This window comes from Anguilla anguilla, chromosome 15 (assembly GCF_013347855.1).
Source record: "Anguilla anguilla isolate fAngAng1 chromosome 15, fAngAng1.pri, whole genome shotgun sequence".
Taxonomy (NCBI): Eukaryota; Metazoa; Chordata; class Actinopteri; order Anguilliformes; family Anguillidae; genus Anguilla; species Anguilla anguilla.
The window spans coordinates 28,554,330-28,579,426 of NC_049215.1; the positions used below are offsets into that span (position 1 = coordinate 28,554,330).

At 47.0% G+C, this 25,097-nt stretch overlaps 1 protein-coding gene across 2 annotated transcripts; it reads left to right on the plus strand.

Moving 5' to 3' along the window:
• Positions 1 to 24,930, plus strand: LOC118214205 (NADP-dependent malic enzyme-like). 2 transcript variants are annotated; one of them, XM_035393919.1, is made up of 15 exons: positions 1 to 291; positions 737 to 972; positions 12,053 to 12,186; positions 12,462 to 12,611; positions 13,086 to 13,161; positions 13,242 to 13,403; positions 15,516 to 15,619; positions 18,068 to 18,177; positions 19,781 to 19,878; positions 20,389 to 20,502; positions 21,295 to 21,400; positions 21,495 to 21,637; positions 22,152 to 22,325; positions 23,016 to 23,114; positions 23,306 to 24,930. In XM_035393919.1, the coding sequence occupies exons 2-15, from the start codon at positions 742 to 744 to the stop codon at positions 23,465 to 23,467; spliced, it is 1,863 nt and encodes a 620-aa protein (XP_035249810.1). In that variant the 5' UTR covers positions 1 to 291; positions 737 to 741; the 3' UTR covers positions 23,468 to 24,930. The 2 variants fall into 2 exon arrangements, with proteins under 2 accessions (XP_035249810.1, XP_035249811.1); XM_035393920.1 differs by having other exon boundaries at positions 1 to 232.
• The last annotated feature ends 167 nt before the right edge of the window (positions 24,931 to 25,097 follow it).

A 25,097-nucleotide genomic window follows, 5' to 3' on the forward strand; every position in this document is an offset into this window, starting at 1 on the left:
ACAAAGGGGGAGACCAGAAGAGACAAATACGCTTGCTTTTTATTTGGCGCCCGAGCGCTGGTCAGGCCCACTGGATTCGCCGTCTCATTGGCAGATTGTAGGCAAAAGGCGGGTCTACGGGAGGAGCCTGTGGGAAGTGAATGTGTCAATGTCAAACAGCGAAACGAGCCTGGATCAGCTGTTTCGGAAGATTACGGCAACGTCCAGTGATAAAGCCTCTAGGGACAGACAGGTAGGTACCAAGAGTGCAAACCGTCTGGTGGCAGACGCCGAGGAGCGCATCTTATCAAGGTATCTGCGTAGGCTAACTTCGATGATATTAATAAAACGCGCGTTTACGCCGCTTCAGCAGACTCTGAAGCCTTTGTTCTTTTGTGCCTTACATTTGAATATATAACAGTCTATTATAATGCGTGTGCCTGCTGATAGGGCAATCATTTTAAATGCCGAAAAACAGCTGTGTTGTATGGTTTAGCGTCATTTGTCTGTTTACGTACAACACCTGTTGTTGCTTCGCAAAGCTACTAAGGCCTTTGGTAGCTAACGCTAGCTACTATTTACCGGGCAAAACTTCTTAAACTTAAATATACGTAGGTAGCACTAATGAATAAAACGTAAGGTCACCTGCTTTATTTGCTTTGATGCTTTGAGTGGTGATGACATTGGCTAGTTTACGGCTCTACCCGACTCGTCTGGACCCAAAATGATGCTTTATCCCATACTTGCTCTCTCGCAGGAAACATGAATACACTACCGAGAAAAAGCGTGCTTGCACTGTGCAGAAACGCCAGTAACTGCGTCGTGAAAATGCTTTCCGGTCATGCGGGTCACCCTGCAGCCTGCTCGACCGGCAGAGCATGTCTCGGAGGAGTGAGGGTTTGTCACTCCGGGACCGGGCACTCCAAAAGCAAGAACAGCGTCAGCACCAAGAAGCGTGGCTATGACATCACTAGGAACCCGCACTTGAACAAGGTAAGTGCAACTCTGATACTACACATACACACACGCCCTACATTTCCAGTTCTGCGAAATTAGTACTTGGGTGACTCCCCTCTATTATTAAATGATTGCTTGCCTAAGTTTAATTCTTATAGAAAAATGAATGTATGTGAGTGTATGAGCAGGTACACCAGCACAAGGTTGTCATATGTACCCCATTTGCAATGCTGGTTTTCTCTTTGTCATGGTCTTATAACTCGCCTCATCTGTCTTCCCTGCCCCATACAATAAAAAGAAAAGTAAAAATAAGAACAATAATGTTCATTTTGCTAGAAGGCAGCTTTTGGTGTCTACGTGTTGTCTAAGGTTTAATTGTTTTATTATAGAATGTAACAAAGGTCCTGCAGATAAGGCACTGACTTACCCAGAGCAATGTGCACAGCTTACATTCAATTGCTTGGGTTGAAATGTTGCACAAATTTAAAAGAAGCTATGCGTGTGCCATTTAAAGTGATGCTGAGAGAATTTTTTATAGATATTTTTAAATGTGGGAGATGAGCCTTGAATATATTTAACATTAAAACAAAGTCTTCTAATGTGAAGCATCCCTCTCCGTAGAGGAGTTCAGCTTACTGATAAAGTGATGATTATAATGGTTCCTCCCAGTCTGGCAGGTCATTATAAACCCCCCACCCCCCCCCCAGATCATTTCAGAATGGTATGGTCCATCATTGGTCCAGATTTGTCCAGGTTTTATTCCTGAAGTATTTTACAGTGTCATGGTGTTGTACCTTGCAACAGTAAAATGTGCATAGCATGTATTACAGATTAGATGATAGTAACACACTGCATTTAAACAAGTTACACAAGAAATGGGGAGAACATAGTGTGGCAGAGAGGAAGCATTGTTATCTACAGTCTACTGCAGGGGTTGTTGGTAAATGCACTAGGACTATTATTTAATTTATAAGGTGTGTTGTAAGCCTTGGGTCACCATTGTACCTTTCTGGTTATAGCTACAAACAGACCTACTGTATGAAACAGTAAAAATATTCTTAGAATGGTCATGCGTTTAGTATGATCTCAGCTGTGGTATTTTCAGCATCAAGTAGCATTGTCTATTCAATGCAAGGTCTGGGTCGGACTCCTGCTGAACGTAGCGGTAGTTAGCCTGGGCGAGAGAGAGAGAGAGTGACTTGGGGTGACATTCCCCCTATCAGGTGGGGCTGTAGCGACCCGTAGCCCGGTTGTGTAAAGGGATCAGTCCCACATGCTTTCCATATGACTGTCAGAGATGAGTGAGGGACCTGGCGGCCGTCCAAGGCGGGACCCTGACACGGTGGGAGGAGTAGTCCGCCTCGCGGTGCTGATTGGTCCAGCGTGGACACGCCTCCTCGGCCTCCTCAGACATGCAAAGTACCTATGTGCATAGCACCTGCTTTTTTCTTTTTTTTCTTTTGCTTTTACCCTGAAAAAAAAAAAAAGCAGTGCCTTATCCATGCGCTCCCAGACTAGGATTAGAGTACTGGGTGGCCAGAGACCGACTGTGCGTGGTTTGCGACAAAGGATGTTACCCCTATTAATGATCTGAGTGAGCAATGCAGGTGTAACAGTAGTTACCAGCATTGTTCCTGGAGATCTGCTGTCCTTTCGGTTCTCATTTCATCCCTAGTTTGGCATTCCTGATTGTACTAATTTGCAACTCAACTAGATATTGAACTATTGAATGAGGTGTTCTTTGTTAGGGTTGGAGTGGAAACCTTCATGACTGTAGATTCCAGGAACCAGACTGGGAACCACTGAGGTATAACGTGCGTTAAACAATATGGGGCCCCACTGCACTGATCCTTCAGCAGCCCTACAGCTGCCAGCGCTTGTCTCCGGTCCATAAAATCCCAAGGTGACTTTCTTCATTCACTTTTTTAAGTAAAAAAAAAAGACTTTTAACCCTTTGGAGAGCCAGGTTTTTCGTTTTTTTCCCCCCCAAAATTCATTATGTCAGTGTTCTAGAACTCCGTTGCTTTAGTTACCAATAGTGACTGTTACATCAGCATTAGAATGTTCTGTTAAGAACAGTCTAATCACACATTTGTAGGTTAAAAAGTGAGATCATCCAGATGGAGACATTCAGTCTTAATAATATTTATTGATCCGTGAAAGTGCAGTCACATTTGAAGAAATGAGGGGTTAGCGGAGGTGTTGGGTCTTGAGCCGACAGGCTGTCATAAATAATTTTATCCTTGTTAATTGTTGTTTTAGATGTGCTGACATTTTATACTGATTTTTAGAATTTGGGTGCTACTGCAGTCAAAGATGTGTTGGAATCTTTTTCAGGAATTCTGTGAAGAAGGTAGGATCTGGTCGGAATTATGGTAGGAATTGCCTGTAAGTGACAGGACTTCTGGGTCAAGGTTGGGTGTCTAAAGTAGATGAATAAAGATGGAAAACAGGACACATCTAGAGTGAAGGGGCTTCCTCATTTTAACACCTGTCCAGGGGGATTAAATGAGCAGATAGAATTTGTGAGGTGAATTTAATTTGGAAGCTGTTGTTTGCAAACTGGGAGTTAGCTATTAAGCCTATAACAATGAGATGATATCTAATTATATTACAGTTAACATCAATGTGAGATGATGCCCTGTCCCCGTTTTATAATACAGTTAATAATCAGCCAGGCTGAAATGCAAACAGTGCTTCAGCTGAAAGGTTGATTGTTCATCTGCTTGACTGCAGGGGCATCATAAATTAGATTAGCTTCATCGCTAGGGACCGCTGGTATTAATGCCAGGTGTAAAAAGCCAAATGTTCTCATCTGCTTCCACGTACGAAGAGAAGAATGGCCTTCATTTTTCGGTTATCTTGAACACCAATGCTCAAATCAAAAGATCAAGTTTTAACCTTTTGTTGGGTTGTTTTTCTGCACATATTGTGGGACATTGTGTGATGTGATTATTTATAGGGTGGCTCTGTTGCCTCACAGCAAGAAGGTCCATTGCATGTTCTCCCCGTGTACTCCGGTTTCCCCCCACAGTCTAAAGACATGCAGGTTAGGCTGATTAGAGAGTCTAAATTGCCCCTCGGTCTGAGTGTGTGAATGAATGGTGTTTGTGACCTGTGATGGACTGGCGACCTGTCCAGGGTGTATCCCTGCCTTTTGCCCAGTGCATGCTGGGATAGGCTCCAGCACCATCCCAGGACCCTGACCAGGAATAAACGGGTATAGAAAATGGTTGGATGATTATTTAGTCATTGTGCTGTTTAATTATGAGAGTGGTTTCCACACAAGTAATTACTGTCCAAGTGCCTTCTTCCTGTGCCTGTTTATAATCTCAAACTCCCAGCATATTCCCTGGTGCTCATTTACATAAAACTCCTCTAATTTGTCTCAGGTTAACATCAGTCAAATGTTGTGAATGGCTAACGCAGGCCCAACGGCCACCTGGATCAGCATTCACCTTGCCTGTTCCTCCAGCGAATGAGAGGGGAGATCTGGCATGTAATGACCACCACAGCACGCCTCCCCCCAGTGATGTCAGCAGCATGTTGTAAATTCCTGATGTGGTGATTTGTTGTGCTCAGTGCAGCTCACTCACTGTCATGTCTTAGCATGGAGCTGTGTTTCAGAAGAGCCGGTGCCACTGCTGACAGATGGATCTAATTAGAATGTTATCAAAGCGCTCCTTTTGTGTCGAGAAGCTGCAGGAAGCCTGCTGCTTTGCGTGTGTGAATTTTCAGAAAAACAGGACAGGTTCAGGTTGAATTGACCTTTTGAGAGCCTTTTATTCCTTGATACAGCTTGGCGGTCCCTCGCTGCCTAGGTGCTGTAAGAGACCCAGGTGAACTCCTTTTTGTGCAGCTTGGCTTTTCAGGATGTGTCTGTTTTGCTCGCGAGTGTGTCCAGGGTGGAGGCTGCTGAACCAGCAGATTGAGTAATGCTGATTCAATGCGTACGGGAGAAAGCGAGAGACACAAATCATAGTTTGCTGTGAAACTCTTTTAGGGGAAAAACGATGAACTTCCTCAGAAAGAGTTCGTATAAATATCTATGCTGGGCAGAGGAGATTTTTATTAGGGGCTGAAGAATAGATTCTGTGCAACGAGGCATTTTGAGTTAAGAGGAGAGCGTTTTTTTTATCATGAGCTGAAGATTATGTTCTGCAGAGCGAGCCATTTAGAGCCAATGGCCCATTCCCACAGTCACTGTATTTGGTACTGTAAACGCGTTTATTTGTGTGTAAACCGAGAGCTGCGGTCGGTGTGGTTTCTCTGGAAAACCTGGGAGGTATCGGCGTAAAGCGGAGCTGTAGTTTGAGGGAATGCACTGGGGTAATACAGTGGGGTAAGAGAATGCAGCCGACTCACGCTGGGGTAACTCAGAAATCTGGCGGCCTTTCAGGCAAATAGAGGAACTGCAACTGAGGGCGGAACTCAGGAGCTAAAATAAAATGGGTTTTAAAAAAAAAAAAGCAGGATTAACTCTTGAGGTGGAGAAAAATGCTAGCCAGCATATGCTAGCAAACCATCGGCCAGAGGCCAATGTGACCAAACATTTTTTTATCATCAAACCAATGAGCTTATTAAATAGGGACATTTAATATTGGCGCTTCTGTGGACTGGTGGTGAATGCTAGCAAGTTACAAGTGGGGGTGCTATTTTATTAGTGATTTGTCATGAGAAATAATCCTTTGACAATTCTGTGCTTGGTGAAGACATGCTAATAAATCATCTTGTGAACTTGGCAAGGGGCCATTAAGGAAGGAAGGAATGAAGATAATTTTATATGTTCTTTTGCACTGAAACTCCAAAACATTCGCATTGCAAAATCCTTGTCAGAGAAACTGCGTTCTGGGAGATGAGTGCTGAATTACAGATGCTCTGTTAAAAGTACAGACGGAATTGCCATGGAAATTGATCAAGAACTTGGAGAATGTCCAGCCTGAGGACATTTTTGAGCCAGAGGGTCTGAGAAATATGTGGTTCTTGTTAAATAATAGGCCTATATGGAACGAAGATGTTTGAGTTTAAGAGAACCTGTTCTATAAAATCAAATGGAAATTGAGAAGCAGCATTGTTTCCCACAGTTGCCGCGTCCTCTTTTTTCTTTTGAAAACCTTTGAGAAGTGAGAGATGTAAGATGAAGAGTCTCATTTCTGGGGGGGTGGGGGGGTTGGGGGGGGGGGGGAGACACAGCTGCACAGCTCAGGGCTTGCCCCGGCATCCTGAGCGGGATGGGGGTCCTCCCAGTGTTTGGGGATGTTTTAGTCACTGTGGGGGAGATTTCAACACTGCGATGATTCATTTATCATCGACCATCCTGAGAGGCATGCATGCCTCAGCACTAGATCAAGCACAAATTAGAACGAGGGCCAATGAAATGCCAAAAGGTGTGTGTGCACATGTGCATCTGTGCGTGCGTGCATGTGAGCATGCATGCGCATGCGTGCATGTCTGTGCGTGTGTACATGTATGTGTGTGTGTGTATGTCTAAGCATGCATGTGTGTGTGTGCATGCACATGTTTGAATGTGTGCGTGCACGTGTCCCTGTGTGTGTTTGCAGGTGTGCACATACATGTGAAGTTATTCTTGTGTGTGTGTGCATGTGTGCGTGCATGTGTCCAACTGTCCATGAATGTGTTTTGTGGGTGTGTAGATACATGTGAGGTTATTTGTGCGTGTGTGTTAATGCAGGTGTGCACATGCTTGTGAAGTTAGCCATTATCAACACACACACACATACACGCAATAATCAGTTATTGAAAGTGGAAACTGGCCCGTTGAGCTTATACATGTAGCCTGGGTCAACACATGCTTTTACTTTTATTTTGTTGGCTGCAGATGTAGAATACCATCTGTCCTGGTGACTGAGGCCTGCATGTAGAAATAGAAACTCTGACAGTGTACCAGAGTGCATACTTCTGTGGGCTGTACCACAGATCCATTACATACCACTCTGGCTTTTTCAGGATCACTCCTCCCCCATTTCTGTCAAATGGTTTGCTCCCCTTGTGGAAGAAAACAAGTTTATTAAAACTTAGCACGGGACCTACGGACATGGGACTGGACTCTTTTTATTATATAGACATTGTAGGGCACCTTTGAGAACTTCTGCTCCGTAGATTGGTCACCTGGGTGCTACTAATGTCATTGTCGATTGAGAATGGCTGGACACCTGAGTCGGTGTCGGTCAGTGAAACTGACCGGTAGAGAGAAGGTTAATTCCATTCCGATATCAACATTGCAGCCAGGCTGAGATTGATGGCTGTGAAACTGCACACTGTGCTCTGTCAGGGAACGTTCTGAACTCTGTGAAACATACCCGCCACTCCTACAGGTGGGCTGTTAGTAATCAGCGACTTGGACGTGGATATTTTGGGATATACTGACTCTGTACACCGTCACAAAGGACTTGTTTAAATTATTTTTTCTTTTGTCTAGAGCAGGGTTCTCTAGCGGCTTCAGTGTCTGTTGGCTTTCGGTGTGTGTCCGGACTGAAGTCATTGATTGGCTGGAGTCCACGCACCTTGTTTCCAAGGCTGTTTGGTTGCCTGTTGACTGAATGGGGAGGCAGAGAAAACCTGCAGACACTGCAGCCCTCCAGCCCTCCAGGACTGGACTGGAGCTTAAGGCCCCTGGTCTGGTCTATGTCCACTCAGGTTCTGTTTGTTTTTGAATAAACAAGTACATGTGAACACTGCCCATGTCTGTGCATCACGGATTTGTTTACGCCATGCCACACTTAATGACTGGTGTCCTTTTCTTGCAGGGGACTGTTTTGATGAAATATAACACTGCAGATCATGATTATGCTCTAATGCTGTGCCACTCTACACATATTTATATGCTCCAATATCAGGCTTCCCATCATTTTATCATTATTTGTAGTTTTCACCATACATGTATATTCATTTAAGTAAATATTTTTGTCATGTATTATTATTTTTTTGATTATTTCTGTGTCAGTGTTAGGGTTAGGGTTAGTGTTAGGGTTCAGGGTCATTGTCATGCTGTTAAGCTGCATGAGGCCCCTTGATTTGGCGCTGAGAAGGGAGCGGTTTGTTTTGCGTGTTATTTTCCGTGCTGGTGCTCTGTCGCGGGCTTGGTACCTTCTGTTTTTGGCTGGGTCACAGGTTCACATGCTAGGCTGTCCGAACTGGGACCATGAGCTTGGGCCTTGACCCCCCCTCCCCCTCACACACCGCCTCACGCCAACCCGGATTCTGTGTCACCGTCCTGTCTCTGACCCTTGCTGACCGAGAGGACCGGCGCGCTCTGTGAGCTCACCGCAGGAAGTGCCGTGTGTGTGCGCTCAGGCCTGCCGAGGCCTCGTGTGTTTTCCAGGGGAAACACTCTGGACCGAGCATGGGGGGGTTTCCCGCTGATTTCAAACGCATATACTCTAAATTAAATTTTTTTTTTTTCCTGCGGGGGAAACGGTCTTGTTTCTTCCTCCGATTGTGTGGAACTGATTACTGGGTGTTGCCTGGACTTTTTTTTAAAAGCCACAGGTCACACTTTCCAAAGACGCACGTGAGGGACGGTGTGTTTTTTATTTCTCTTTTTGTGTGTGCGAGCGTGCTCGTGTGTGTGTGTGGGCTTGTGTGTGTGTAAAGAGTACAATGGCTCTTTGATAGTGGCTTTGATAGAGGTTTAGGCTCCCTGTTGAAAACAGTGATTGCATGTAACCTGGGTGACCAGTCAGCCCCTCACTCCATAATGAACAGAACCAGCAGCTCTTTCGTGCACTGAGTTTACCCCATGCACAAACAGAGACTGGTAGTGTTTTTTTTTCTTCAGCAGACACCCTCGTGCAGGATGACTTGGGGTGCCGTATTTGCATATCCTCAATCAACTTCATTCAGTCGAAACTATTGTTGTATGTCCTCAAATGCCCTGCAAATCCTACCCAGCACCATCCTGCCCAGTCTTTAGTAAGCTTTGCCCACTTCGAATGCCTACTTGGTACTTTTCAGAATAGTGTAGATTACCAAATTACCCGTAATTGTTTATTTTGAACACTGCCTGTGCTATATGTTGCTCATACCCTCCTACAGAGCATAACTGTCTCCCCAACACCTCTTACTGCACACATAAGAACTTTTGTTACTGTGTGTGTGCATGCATGTGTGTGGGTGCCTGCTTGTCTGTCTGTTAGCGCTGTGTGTTTGTGTGTGTTTGTGTGTGTGCCTGCTTGTCTGTCTGTTAGCGCTGTGTGTGTGTGTGTGTGTGTTTGTGCACTATACGTAGTTTCCAGACCATCTCCTGACAGGTTTAAATGGATTACTCGTGCAAGGGGTGAAAGAGGGCCTATTTGGTCCCTGTTTGTTGGTCTTGTTGCCTCTCTCAGCCTGAGGTGAGGATAGGGTAATAGCGGCCTCATTGGCAGGTATACACACCTGAGGATGATTTATCATGAGGCCCAGTCCTGTGTGGGTCATTTTAGTCCGTTGCTGCGTTCAGCACTCAGTAATTTTCCATTAGTATTTTTTTTTTTTGTTTGGTTTGTGCTTTTGTTTATCTTTGTTTAGATTTTTAGTTGCTCACCCCTGGATTCAGCCCAGTTCTTTGTGTCCTCCCCCGCCCTCTGCCCCTTGCCAACCAAGCTCGGCTGCCACACCCGGCACCGTGTGCCACGTCGAGCACGATCGGTGTGCTCGTACGATGGATTGCTCATGTCTGCGTGGTCCTCTCCGCCTGCCCTGCACACACAGGCCGGCTTCGGTCTTCCAGTCCCCATCGCGGCAGACGATGTTTATGGAGAGAGACTGGCACAGGCTTGAGCCTCGTGATGGGCGGGTAACTCAATATCTCTGTGAACGAGGAGCAGTTCCGTCCCTCATGAACATGACCTGATTTCCATGTTAATGAAGCCAGGAGAGAGCCCAAACCACACCAACGGCACATTGAAGTACAAGCAAAAAATACAAAAAAAACTTCTGAACCGTGTGTGGAGTGACGTACAGTACACCCTGACAGCGGCATTTATGCGACTGTAACAATTGCTCGTCCCCAGCTCTTTGGTGGAGTTTGCCTTCCATGCAAAATGCTCTTTTGCAAGAGGCTTTTGGCTGAAAGCAGCTGGAGAGATGACTAAACTGTAAAAACTGTAAATTTCAGCGTAGTTGAGGGACAGCCTTCTCCCCCTCGGAGCCTGGGGTCAGATGCTGAGGGCTGGGGTCTGTGTCACGTAACCCTGTTTATTCATGTCGCTCCTCGTAAATGAGTCTTAAGACTGGACCGGTGTTTATTTTTAATCGTTGGCCTAGAGATCGGTTTTTTTATTTATTTTTTAACTGATGATCTGCCAAGACTGAATTAAATTAATGTCCTGATCTTGTGAACCCCCCCCCCCCCCACCCCCCTCCATGAAATGCTTTCCCGATGATTAACCACTCCGACACCTTTGTGTATACCTCTTCCTTTAACAGGGTGTGGGGTCAAAGGTCATTGTGACTTGCAGTGATGCTGGGGGGGGGGGGGGCAGCTCAGCTGTGTGGTTCACATGACCCCACCCCCCCTCCCCCCCCACGTCACTGGAGCCCTGGGAGGCTGAGACAGGAACTTATCAGTCATACAATTCATAATACCTTGGGGGCAGTCCAAAAAAAATACAGTTCTCTTGAGAACATGGGGGGGAAGGGGGACAAATGGTAGACTTGCCTGCGGGTGACAGGAACATTTACATTATAGATTCAGACCAATTAAATGCACGGCTAATCCTAGGAATTCAGTTCACTGACTGGATGCATAGTGCTGGAAGTAGCAGCTGTAGTGCCCTCTGGTGCCGTGCAGGTCCTGCACGCGGGTGGAGATCTCTGTGTGTCGAGCTGTCTCAGGGTTTGGGAGCAGTGAATACAGAACTCCAGTAATGAGCGCTGAAACACATGAGCACACGCCCAGCTCAAACCCTAGGAGGGACCCAGAACTCCAGTAATGCATACTCAAACTCATGGGAAAGCATGCAGTATAGGTTCCTGGATTGAACAGAACTGCAGAACTCAAACAGGAGAACACACCCAACAGAGCCAGTGGGACAGACCAACGCTGCAGTGTAATGAGTGCTCTCTCACACGCAGTGTTTCCAAGTGTGCAACCCGACCTTTTGTCAGGTCACTTTTTCTCCATCGTGTGCATTCGGCTGATCGCCTCGCCCTCCTCCATGCAGGCCCTCTTCTCTTCAGATGTCCCCAGCCCTGGTCCCTCTGAAGCTCGCCAGGAGGGTTTGTTCGGGGGGGGTGGGAAGGCGGGGGGGCGGGCGGGGAGGCGGGGGGGGCGGGCGTGTGGGCACTGGGAAGTGTTCCGCAAAGCAAAATTCCAATGCGGATGACGTCATCGGAGGGGGAAAAAATGAGCCTCCGGTGCCAGAGCTGTGACTCACAGCCTTTTTTTCCGATTAGCTTTCCGACTTTGATTTTAGCAGCAACTGCAAGCTCATTGTCCGCAGTCTCTGGGTCTCCCATTCGGAGACATCGGCGGCTTTGTGCCGCGTCCACCCTGATCCGGTTGGGTCTGGTCCCGTAACCATGAGCAACACGCATGTTTATGTGGGCTTTTGTTCACCGCTCAGGGAAACCTAGCGTTTGGCAGACTGTCCGTGGAAAACAGCTGGGAAATCGGTCTCCTCTGAAGATATGGATCTGATTTCTCACGCTGAGGAAAGCCATCTGTCTCCCTCCGTTTTTGACAGAGGATGTGTAAATAAATCTTGAGATGGTTCCTTGCACTTTGAGGGGATTTCCATGCCTTTTTTTTTTTTTTTTTTATGACCCAGAAATTTTAAACGATGGAAAATTTTAAATGTTTTGTTGTTTTCGTGCTGTGAGGAAAGGTTGCCCACATCACTGTAACATGCATAAATACACCTGAGATGTGGGGGTTCAGTTGATCCATCATAACTAGCACACAGTAACATCGGCTCTCGAGTTAGACTTTTTGAGTTCTAACAGAAAGTAAATCCTGTGCTGTGCCAAACTATGCCTTCTCTGAGTGCATGGTAGAGGAGTGGGAGGCGGAGAGAGTACAGTAGAGGAGAGGGAGGTGGGGAGAGTATAGTAGAGGAGTGGGAGGCGGAGAGGAGGTGTAGAGGAGGTGTAATGTGTGTGTGCACCTCTGCAGGGCATGGCTTTCACCCTGGAGGAGAGGCAGCAGCTGGGGATCCACGGCCTGCTGCCCCCCTGCTTCCTCACGCAGGACGTCCAGGTGCTGAGGGTCATGAAGAGCTACGAGATACGCAGCAACCCCCTCGACAAGTGGGTCCTGCTCCGCCGCCCCCCCGCCTCCAACACCCATGCACCACCCACACTTCTGTCCTAAATGCACAGCTGTAACCCCGTTATTAGGAGTGCACTGGTCCCATAGTCTTTCAGTTTCAGACCCATGGGTTTCAGATTTACCTCACAGAACAATGAAAAGCCACATCCTGCCAAACCTTAAATATTTTGGAATGTTTTGCAGTAAGAAGTGTCTGAAGTGTTTGGTTGCTGTATCTGGTTGTGATGTAGGCCTCACCTGTGTGTCCCCTCAGGTACATCCTGCTCATGACCCTCCAGGACAGGAACGAGAAGCTCTTTTACCGCCTGCTGACCTCAGACATTGAAGAATTCATGCCCATCGTTTACACCCCCACTGTGGGACTGGCCTGCCAGCAGTACGGCCTGGCCTTCAGGAGACCACGGTGAGATGCTTCGCATGCACACGTGTATACACACACACACACACACACACAAACACACAAACACACACGCACAATGAGGGCATGACTGTCGGTGGTGATTGTAGGCAGCAACTGTGTGATTGTAGGTGGTGACGGTGTGATTGTTCTGATGGTGGGATTATTGGCTGTAATGGTGTGACTGTAGGCTGTGATAATGTGATTGTTCTGATGGTGGGATTATTGGCTGTGATGGTGTGACTGTAGGCTGTGATAATGTGATTGTTCTGATGGTGGGATTATTGGCTGTAATGGTGTGACTGTAGGCTGTGATAATGTGATTGTTCTGATGGTGGGATTATTGGCTGTAATGGTGTGACTGTAGGCTGTGATAATGTGATTGTTCTGATGGTGGGACTATTGGCCTTAATGGTGTGACTGTAGGCTGTGATAATGTGATTGTTCTGATGGTGAGTCTCTTGTGACCGTCTCTTCCAGGGGGCTCTTTATTACCATTCATGACAGGGGACACATCGCCACAGTGCTGAACTCCTGGCCGGAGGAGGACATCAAGGTACAGATCTTTGCAGTGGGGGCTCTGCTCTGATTGGCTCTGTTACTCTGCAGCTGCTGACCATGTGCGTGCTTTTTTAGGCCATCGTGGTCACCGATGGGGAGCGGATCCTTGGACTGGGTGACCTGGGCAGCTACGGCATGGGCATCCCAGTGGGCAAGCTGGCTCTCTACACCGCATGCGGAGGAGTACCACCCCAGCAGTGCCTGCCTGTGCTGCTGGACGTGGGCACCGACAATCAGGTACCAGAGCAGTGGTCACCAGGCAGGAAAAGCCCAGGCCTGACGGTGCGGTGTAGGCCGAGGTCTGCTTCTGTCCACAGCATAGGTACAGCCGGGCCCAACATTTGAAGAAAGGCCCTCATCTCCATGGTTATATGTGTTTGTTTTGAAGACTTATTTTTGCTTGAGGTCTTAAGTGGAGCTGTAACCTGAGTCTGATTTGAAGAGCTGATGTTTCTAGTTAAGGGCTTTCAGATGCTGAGTCAAATGTTAATGCAAATAGCAACTTCAAACAGCAGAGCAAAGTAGACCACAACACTGTGCAGTAGATCCCAAAGTACAAAGCCGATGGAAATCAGCCACAATATGAGCATATGAAATTTAATATTATGTAAATACGGGGATGGTACTTCACACACTGTTCATGGTACTTGGTCATTTTACATGAAACACATGGAGCTACTTTATGAACTGTCTGCAGTGGAGGGTTTTTCAGCCTGTGACTGAGAAAGATGGCGGTTGGCTCAGTCCACCAGCGCGGGTCCAGGGTGGAGATGTGCGCTGAGGCCCTCACAGGCTGATCTGCGAGCACTTGCACAGAGCACATCTGGATGAAGGCCGCGTGACCGAGAGTCTTAGGCCAGGGCGCCACCAGAGATTTTGGGCAGTCCATGAAAAGATCTTGCATTGGACCCCACCAGCCCAGAAAATCCTAGGTCTTAATATTTTGTGAGGCTCCCAGTCAGTCAGGCCCCTCCCCGGTCCAGCTGTTCTCTGAACTCGGACACGCAATGCCTGTGCACTGCATTATTATTATTATTATTATTATTATTATTATTATTATATGTCATGCCAATGAAGCATTATTGAATTGAGAGAGAGAGACTTTGAGAGGGAGACAGAGACAGCTGGGATGAGGGGTAAACAGAAGGGAGAGGGAGAGACTGAGGAGAAGATAGAGAAAGCTGGGATGAGGGGTAAATGGGAGAGATTAGGAGAGATTAAGAGGGGAAGATAGAGAAAGCTTGGATGAGGGGTAAACAGAAGGGAGAGGGAGAGACTGAGGGGAAGATAAAGTTAGGGTGAAGGGTAAACAGAAGGGAGAGGGAGAGACGGGATGGGCACGTCTCCGTTGTGTTCATTTTTACATGACGGGGGGGTGAGCGTAAAGCGCTCTCCAGCCGGAATGTCTGGCACGCTTGGGAAAGAGCGGCGGTTCCGCGGCCGTGACCCGGCGACCCCTCTGGACCCGAGCCAATCCCGCGCCTGCGCAGCTGTGCGCTGCGGCGTCCCGGGATCAGTCCGGCGCGTCCGGAACCCCTTTCGTTAGGAAACGGGGGGCTCTCTCAGGATCGCTTTCCTGTGGCGGGGTGCTGTTCTGGGGTCAGTGTAATTGTTCACCCCGACTGCAGGCTTTCTGTTTCTCTCTGTTTCGTGCTCATATTTGTTTCCTTTGGGGAGAAAAGCCGCCCTGGATCAGTATTCTTTCATTTTGCAGGGAATGTTATGCATGCCAGGGATGCACGCCTGGTCTAAATTATACTTCTTTCTATGCATTTGATCGACAGACTAGTAGTGAGGTTTAGCTGTTAGGCATCAGGACGAGAAATTGTGTCTAAGTGTGCAACGGTTTTGGCATACGCAAAATGTGCTACAAACGTACCTGCATTATGTTAATATGCACACATGGTCATGAAGATCAATATGTGCAATAGTGTGTGTGTATGTTCACTTCATGCCTAACAGTGATCTGTCACAGAAGTCTCATAGTGTACATTTGCTCTGGGCCTTTAGGTGATCCGGTACAGGGTGCTAGGCAACCAAGCCCAATACACAGCGGGATATTTACTGCAGCAGTTGGGCACTTTTGGCTCTTTGATCAGGCCCACAACAAAGACCTCTCTGCAAGGCCCAGACATGACCCGGTCATAATTACAAGATTCTGTGAACAATGACAGCACAGTCTCGGAGGAGCGGTTTGATCATCTGCAGTCAGAAGAGCGCTCTGCGCAGAGGAAGTCTCAGTAGCGCCGTTGGGTGTCTGAGAGCGATGATGCGGTGGGACAGAGCGTCTGCCGCGCGGTGCTGATGTTGTGTCGCGGTGTGATGATGTCACTGTGCCTCTGACCCCAGGTGCTCCTGGACGACCCCCTGTACATTGGGCTGAAGCACAAGCGCGTGCGGGGCAAGGAGTACGACGACCTCATCGACGAGTTCATGCAGGCCGTCACTGACAAGTGAGTTTGCCTTTCCGTAACCCTGCCATGTTTGCTGATTTAAGAAGCGACAAGTCAGACATAATCCCTCACCCCAAATCAGTCAAGTCATGTTTTAAATAGTTTGAGGAGATCCGCTTTCTCAGGCCTCCCTGGCTCGTGAAACTGAGTCGTACGCGTGATGAATGTTGAAGAGACAAGCATGCATTTGAGTTCATTCCAATGGAAATGCGCTGGAAATTCGCTGACCCGAACATGTGGATATGTTTGCGCTTGGCTGAATGTTAAGCGGAGACGAATGCAGAAAAAAAGCTGATGGGTCTGAAATGTGGGCCGGTGTGCTTTGATGGAGCTGAGGTGGTGACAGGACCCATGACCTTCTGAAACTGTTGCTTTGTTCTGCTCTGTAATTCTCCATAATCATGGGTGGAGTCCTGGAGAATAGGACTGTGTTCTGTTTTGGGTAGAGTTCTGGAGAATCAGACTCCATCCTGTTATAGGTGGGTGTCTGGAGAATAAGACTCCATTCTGTCATGCGTGGGTTTCTGGAGAATAAGACTGTTTGGGATGTGGTTTCTGCAGAATAGGACCTAGTTCTGATATGGGTGGGGCTTTGCTCCTCTGTGAGTATAAACATCTGGATCGAGTGCTCAACTTGTGGTTGGCCAATAAATCTGAAATATTGGTTTGAACTGCTGCCCCTGCATCTTCCAAGTGTATGGAGCACAAAGAAAATCACAATTCACCCTACAGGTGTTCATTTAACAACAGAGAACCTGGGTTCTGTTAAAAGAAGTGTCTTTGAATAGTGGTGTATTGTGATTTATCATATTGTAGATCCTCTGTCAAGTCTCTTTTTCACTCTTGCTCTCTCACTCTCTCTCTCATACACTATATAGTTTGGGGAAGGCCCAAGGTCCATATAAGAAATGGTTTTGTTGAGATTGTTGTGGGAAAACTTGACTGGCCTGCACAAACCCCTGACCTCAACCCCATCCAACACCTCTGGGATGAACTGGAAAGCCAACTGTGAACCAGTCCTAATCGCCCAATCAGTGCCAGACCTCACTAATGCTCTTGTGGCTGAATGGAAGTAAATCCCTGCAGCAATGCTTCAACATCTAGTTACAAAGCCTTCTCCGAAGAGTGGAGGTTGACATGGCAGCAAAGGGTGGTACAACGCTGTATTACTACTCATAATTTTTGATGATATGTTGGATGTCAGGTGTCCACATACAATTTGGCCGTGCAGTGTTTTCTTTTTCTCTCTTGCTCTCATATCTCCTTCCCTCTCATGTCTCTCCCTCACTTTCACTCTCCCGTCGGCAGTCGGTCAGAATACGCTCTGATCCTGTCACATTGTTCTGGTGGGCGTAGAGCCAGTGGCCTAGCTGACACAAGAGGCCTTTATTTGGGGGAAAATATTACCTAACTGGAGGCAGTGGAAAAAGCACATTTTACCTTTCTGTGAGGGAGCAGGAAAGAGTGGACCTGTCGTGTGTAAACACACCTGTCCCCCAAAGGTCTGCAGTAGAGGGGTGTGTAAACACACCTGTCCCACAAAGGTCTGCAGTAGAGGGGTGTGTAAGTGCACCTGTCCCACAAAGGTCTGCAGTAGAGGGGTGTGTAAGTGCACCTGTCCCACGAAGGTCTGCAGTAGAGGGGAGTGTAAACACACCTGTCCCACGAAGGTCTGCAGTAGAGGGGAGTGTAAACACACCTGTCCCACAAAGGTCTGCAGTAGAGGGGTGTGTAAACACACCTGTCCCACAAAGGTCTGCAGTAGAGGGGTGTGTAAGTGCACCTGTCCCACAAAGGTCTGCAGTAGAGGGGTGTGTAAACACACCTGTCCCACAAAGGTCTGCAGTAGAGGGGTGTGTAAGTGCACCTGTCCCCCAAAGGTCTGCAGTAGAGGGGTGTGTAAGTGCACCTGTCCCCCAAAGGTCTGCAGTAGAGGGGTGTGTAAGTGCACCTGTCCCCCAAAGGTCTGCAGTAGCACGGTGTGTACAGCACAGTGGTGGTGGGGGTTCGTGCACAGGGTATTCTCTGACTTGGCAACGGCTCAACTGTGTACTCAACGGGTAGAGGAGAGGGGAGCCTTGCCCAAAATGTGGAGTTAAGACGGATTGAGATGATTTTCTGGATCGAGTTGGGTGGGAACCAACTGTGCGTTTGGTGGGAACACTATTGCTCAACCCGTGCTCTAGTCCAGTCAACCTAGGTCTTGCCAGATGGTAGGCTTTCTGTGTTTGTGTGTGTGAGCGAGCGCGCGCGTGTGTGTGTGTGTTGAATTTGTGTGTACGCATATATATATATATATTTAAAAAAAATATATATATATACATATATAGTATGCATGTATAATATACATAATACATAATTATGTTTACTGCATTTACTGCATTTGTGAAGTGAGTTTTGTACCTACGGCTGTAACTGAGTGTGGGTTTGGCTCGTCTCACTCTGCAGGTACGGAATGAACTGTCTGATTCAGTTTGAGGACTTTGCCAACAGCAACGCCTTCCGCATCCTCAACAAGTACCGCAACCGCTACTGCACCTTCAACGATGACATCCAAGGTACGCGGGCGCTGTGGTCTGCCTCGGTCAGAGCTACAGGTGGCCTCTGTTTGAGTGCACTGTGGTGTGGTTCCTGTCTGTGTGTATAATGCATTCCTAGCTTTGTCTCTGCTGTAGGCAAGAGCCTATGAGTCATGTTTACCTACTCACCCACAAACACACGGGTCAGTTCCACTTCATGTCAAATTTAGGAAATTCATTAAAATTCATTTCCTGGAATGAAAAATGCTTTATGGTGATTTATCAGTTAATTAGTTATTGAATTTCAGTTTGTTTTCTAAACTGATTGAATTGAAATGGAATTGACCCCAGCTCCGAAATGCACGCACACCCATTGATTCACCCATCCTCACACACACACACACGCACACACGCATGCACACACTCAGTCACTCACTCGCCCATTAGTATACAATCATAAACAATGACATACAGCCCTGTCTCATATGTAACTACACTCGCATGCATGCAAACGGTCAGATACCTACACTTTCTCAGACACACATACAGTCACACACATGGATGGCTTCTGTGCAGAGACCAAAAAGAGTTGTAATAAAGCACATACAGCATCTGCATCCCTCCCCTCTCCCCCCCCCGCCCCCCCCCCCCCCCCTACACACTTACAATTCCAGAATGCCTCAGTTTTCCCTCACGGCTGTAAGCAGCTGGGCTTCTCAGTATCAGATGAATCTGGGAGTCTGGTGCTCAAATCGAATGGAATGGATTAGGAGTCCTGTCTGTACTAGGACAGGGTTTTTGTTCTTTACTGCATAAGCGCTTGCCCCCCTTCCCTCCCCTCCTCACCTCCCCTCTGTCTTCCCCAGTCCAGCCAGCAGACCCCCCCCCCCCCCCCCCCCCCCCCCCCAAAAAAACCCAGCCCCCCCCCCCCCCTCCGTCCCCCCAGTCTGTGGCCCTTTCCAGCCAGCTGACCATCCCAGAGGGACAGCGTACAGCCACAGACAGAACTGATAAACAGTGGCCGTGTAAGCATTCTTCACATGACCACGGAAACCTCTGCACATAAACATTAGAGCGGCGATCGCCCTGTACATCTCCCCGTCTCTCACGCTAAACGAGCTTTGCGTCTCCGCCGTCTCCCTTCTGTCCTGCTTGTTTGTTCCGGCACATGTTTCTGCTCTCTTTTATGTGTCATTCCTGCCGTCTTTATTAGGCCTGTGGTTTCATGTCTTATAGAAATGTTGTGTATCCGTTTCTGTTGCGTCAAATCAACTTTATTAGTCTCAAGGGAACTGGCATGTTGTTAATTCACATGGGGCTTATTTTTTGCATTGTGGAAATGTTCTGCATTTGGAAGAAAAGTTTGTCCCTTGTTTTATCACGGATGCCCAAATTTGTTCATTTCGGAACATGTTGGTACTTCACTCTAACTGAAGACCAGGGTTCCCTCTACTGGTGGATCAGTGAGCAAGTCTGGTGAAGCCAAATAAGTTGTTTTTTTTAATCCTGTTGCTTGAAAGGATGTGTCTAGCCTCTGACGCTGAAGAGCAGTGAGAATGTGGAGGATTCTTCAGTTTTAAACAATAGCAAGAATATTTTTGTGACAAATATGTGGATGTGGATCTCTCTCTCTCTGTCTTAGGCACGGCCTCTGTCGCTGTAGCTGGTATCCTAGCAGCCCTCAGGGTCACAAAGAACAAACTTTCTGACCACAAGTTTGTGTTCCAAGGAGCAGGAGAGGTGAGTGGGTGGGGTCCATGGATCATGGGACTGGTGTGTGATCAATTTGATCTTTTAAATTATTCATTTTGAAATTTGATAGGTCAATGGGTTTCTTTCACCTAACTTCCCCTTTTTTTTATTTGCAAGGGAGGGTGTGGATTTGATTAAAAAACCCATGCTGAAGAGCAAAACAATGAAAAAAAAAGTTGTCAGTTATGTCAAACAATATTTGTGGTTTAGTGAACAAATGGGTTGCCAGATTATTTTATTTTGAGGCCTTAAAATGAAATGGTCCTAAGTCTGTACTTAACCCTTTGAACCCTTTGAACCCTTTGAACCCTTTGGTTTTTTGGAATGTTTTTTTTCTAAATCATACGTCAGTGTTCTAGAATTCCATTACCAGTAGTGATTGTTACATCAGCATGGAAATGTTCTAGTTCAGAACACTCTATGGTCTAACACTTTGGAGGGTTAAACTTGTTCTAACATGTGGCCTGATGTGTGATCATGTGACTGGGGGCATTCCAGGCTGCTTTGGGGATTGCTCACCTGCTCATCATGGCTATGTGTAAGGAAGGCATCCCCCACGATGAGGCTGCAAAAAGGATATGGATGGTGGACTCCAGGGGACTCATCGTCAAGGTAACCATGCCCACAGCACATGAAAGCGGAGCTATTTTACCGACAGGCTCTGTTCGTCACTCGGCCTAAAACGGGGAACGTGAGAGAGAGTTTTGGGTCTGAGGAGAAATGAAGAGAGAGTGTGAACGGGTTTATTTTGTACAAGAGAGGGAGAAGAGAGATGGTTGATAAGGGAGGGAGAATAGAGAGAGAAGAGGGGGACAGGGAGACCTGCGGTGTTACATTCTGAGCCCACAGCAGTGTTTGGGTGATGTACACAGGGGAGTAGAGTTGGATGCAGATTCAGTTTCAGTTGTGGGCATTAAGCATGAGTAGATAATGATATCTGCAGTGTGTGTGTGATCTGCTGCCTTTCGGCTGAGCTGAAGAGTACACACACTGAGAATGTGAGATCAGGCAATACAGACATGACTGTGAACTATCACAAATGGTTGTCACTATTGTGACACTATTGTGTCACTAAGTGATTTTTAAGTGGAATGTGCAGTACAAAGGTGTTTGTGTGTAAGAGGGTGATCAGAGTGAAGGATAAAGGAGGACGGTTTAGTGAGTAGAAGAGAAGGTAAGGAATGAAGGAGATGGCGTGTTTGAAAGGGTGTAGTTTGTCGGGTTGGGTGTAGAGTGTATCAGTGTTTGAGGGTGTTGGGTGTGTATCGGTGTGAGAGGCAGAGTGTAGGGTGTGTAGTGAGTAGGGGGGGTAAAGACTTGTAGGAGAGATTTTGGGAGAGGATCAAGGCTTTGAAGAGGAGGGTTTGTGGAATGTCGTGACTGATTGTGCCAAGTGACTCACAGGGCAGAGGTCATCTGAACCACGAGAAGGAGGAGTTTGCTCATGAGCACCCTCACGTGAAGACCCTGGAGGAGGTGGTGCAGATCATCAAGCCCACCGCGATCATAGGTGAGCCGCCTTTCACCTGGGCCTCACCTGAGGCCGCGCGGACGCGGCGGAACCGAGCGCTCCGAGGTTCTCACGTCTCTCGCGTTGTCTGCAGGCGTGGCGGCCGTCACTGGGGCGTTCACGGAGAAGATCATTAAGGACATGGCCTCCTTCAACGAGAGGCCCATCATCTTCGCTCTCAGCAACCCCACCAGCAAGGCCGAGTGCACCGCGGAGCAGTGCTACCAGCTGACCGAGGTGACCCTGACCTTTAACCTCTTCCCAGGCCGTCCCCCCCCCCCCCCCACTGCCAGGGCAGGGTGTACTGTCACAGGGTGTACTGACCATGGCAACTACAACACTGCTAAACCACGGCAACTAGGGCACTGCAAAAAGTAGCCTGCTTCTGCCACCTTAGTTGATACAGAACAGTTTATAATAACATTTTCTAGAAGGCAAGAGCGGGGGGGAATGTTTGGGGCCTTGATAGATCGGCCCTTCAGGGCTCTATTTCGGCAGTGCCAACACTATCGCAGACGCTAACACTAATCAAAAAACGGCACGTCCTGATCGGTCTTGTTTTAAACACACGAATCCATGTGGTGCAGAGCACACTGAGGTTAGGTTTACTCCCTCGCAGTGAGTTAAGGTTGCAGTGAAGGTGTGAACATGTCAAAATATACCATGTTAGGTGTGCATGAGTGAGAGAGTGCGTGTGTGTACGTGTGTGTGTGTGTATACATTCGGTGTGTGTGTGTGTGTCCATTCATAGGGTCGGGGCATATTTGCGAGTGGAAGCCCCTTTGACAAGGTGACCCTGGCAGATGGGCGCACCTTCTACCCCGGCCAGGGCAACAATGCCTACGTGTTTCCGGGCGTGGCGCTCGGCGTGATCGCCTGCGGAGTGCGGCACATCTCTGACGAAATCTTCCTCACCACAGCCGAGGTACCACACATGGAGTACACCTATCAGTCTGTCTGTCCATCCATCTCTCTGCATCTACATCTGTCTGCATTTACATCTGTCTCTCTACATTTACATTGATCTACATTTACATCTGTCTCTACATTTCTTGCGACGTTGTTTGCGTTCTGGGATACAATTCACCAAGTGCTGTTTATTTAACCTGCATGACTTGCTAATGATTACAAGTGAATGTGCAAGGCTGAATACAATAAAAAGCCCGGCCTAAAATACTTCCTCAAGTATTCCTCAAGATCCCTCCAAAACCAATATACATTCGTGTGAAATGCTGTTCTGAATATTGATAAAAAATAGATTCAATTAGATTAGTACTTTTTAAATTGTCAGTAATCTGGGAATTATGAGGGATATAACAATTATAACAAATATAATAATGATATAACAATTATTTGACCAAGGTCTGTTTGAGACTGTAGTATTACTTAAAATTACTTGCATCAGTGGACTGTGGAATGGAATGTGAAATACAAGCGTACAAAGTAGAAACTTCCGGTTTATTTACACTTTGAAGAGAAGGATAAGCGCTTGCCCATCATACAGGTGCAACTTTGCAAAGTGGTGTTATGTGATTATCAGTATTGTAGGTCCTCTGTCAAGTGTCTTGTTCGCCTCCTCTCTTCCCCTCCCCCTCCCTTTCCCTCCCTTCCTCAGGCAATAGCAGAGATGGTGACCGAGGAGAACCTAGCGGAAGGGAGACTGTACCCTCCTCTCAGCAACATTAGGGAGGTGTCCTTCAAAATTGCTGTTAAGGTCAGAGCAATACACCTGGTGATGTTGGTGTTTTACTGGGCATCCTGTACATTGTGAAACATTCACAGCCAGGATAGCGTTTGTGTGCACGTGGGGGTGTGTGTGTGTGTGTGCGCGCGCACGTGTGTGTATGTACGTGTGTGTGCGCGAGACACCGAAAATATTCACTTAGACCATCTCTCCTCCCCCAGCTGGTGGACCACGCCTACAGGAATGGCATCGCCTCCTTGTACCCTGAACCTAAAGACAAGGAGGCCTTTGTCCTGTCCCATGTCTACAGCCCTGACTACGACTCCTTCACCTTGGACACCTACAACTGGCCCCCGGCGGCAATGACAGTCCAGGATGTGTAAACGATGACAAAACCGACTTTCTATCTTTCAGGGGACTGGTAAAGCCACAATGCTCCTTCTTTCCTTTTCTCTGCCATGCACTCCCACTTACCCAGCAATGTAACTCTAGTTGCCACAGTAACACTCCTGTGATGTCATCACCTTAGGCAGTGCAACTCCAGTTACCATAGGAACATTCCTGTGATGTCATCACCCTGGGCTAGTGAATGCTGCTCTCACCCTATACTTCCTGTTCCTCTCTCCTTCCTGTAGGACATCTGCTGTTTCTTTGTTTTGTTTTTTTTTCTACTCCCTCACGATTTTCTCTTTCCTTAATATTCATCTCCCCCACTAATCACACTCCTGAGTTTTGGGCAAATTACTGTTTCTCCAGTCCCAAAGGATCTACTCTAATACTTTGGGGGGAAAAAGACTGATCCTTTCTGCTATTTCACAGAAAGAGGCTGTAGTTTTGCCAGTCACACTCCATTGCGATTCTCTGGAAACCCAACTTGCTTTCAATCGTGTCAAAAGAGATACTGAACATTTTCAAATGTCTCGGTGTTCCATCAAAGTGTTTATTTAAAGACTGTGACTGGATGAGTTTAAGCAAAATGCCCGTACTGAACCAAAAAAGATTGCGTTCAAACGGTGCTTCACCATCCTTTACACAGGGCTTATTACTCCTCACAAAAGAACAATTCATATTAGATTGTCTACAGGGTTTATTTAATAAAAAGGTTGTTAAAAGCTGTTGCACTCGCTTATGGGGTATTTGTAGGGGACTTTATCAGATGATTATGACACGAAGTTAATAGCCAGCCTTTGGTATTTGTGATTGATGGGGGAGTATGTCCTGGACCTCAGGCCCGGTTGTGCAAGGACCTATTCTCAGCCTGCAATATAATTACCCATTTCATATTCTGTAGTGCCAGAGCTCTCCTTCAGGCCTGCCATATAAAGATCCTGTCTCACACTGTCCTGCTATGTAATTTTCCATCGTCTTTCTCTGTCCTGCTTATATAAAGATCCTCTCACCCACTCTTGGGCCTTAACGGCCTAGTCACATTGACTGTGACATCTTGCTGTAAAAAACAAGTAAAGCACATTTTCAGTGCAAGCAGTGCTGTCTTAACAGAAGTTTTATAAGGGAAATTGAGAACATCACTTGTGACAGGGACCTAGTTTTGCTGTGATGTGTGACAGACCGTACATAGGAAGTATCTCAAACCCCTTGAAGGTGCCTGCTGGCTCTTCAGAAGTATTGCTTAAGTCCCAGTTATAAATCTATATATGGCGGCAGCAAACGGGCAGTTGAAGTGAAATTGTTGGAGCCATCCTCAGGGCTTCTGAAACAGTTTTCCTATTATATCAAATATGCTTTGCTTAATTATGAAGTAGACTGGAAATGTTTTATTTTTTTGGTTTTTACATCAAGTAAAGCATGTTGAGGGAAAAATAAAACCAAAAATGTTTGTAAATAACTACTCAATCTGTTGTTTTTAAAAACTTTTTAGGAATGTACATGTGGTCTTGATCCAGAAGCATTTATAGTCCTATATTTACTCCTTTGGAGATAAACATGTGCCATGTAATTTTGCCTTGGAAGACAATGCAGCCACCATAGCCATCGTTAATGGAAAATATACCT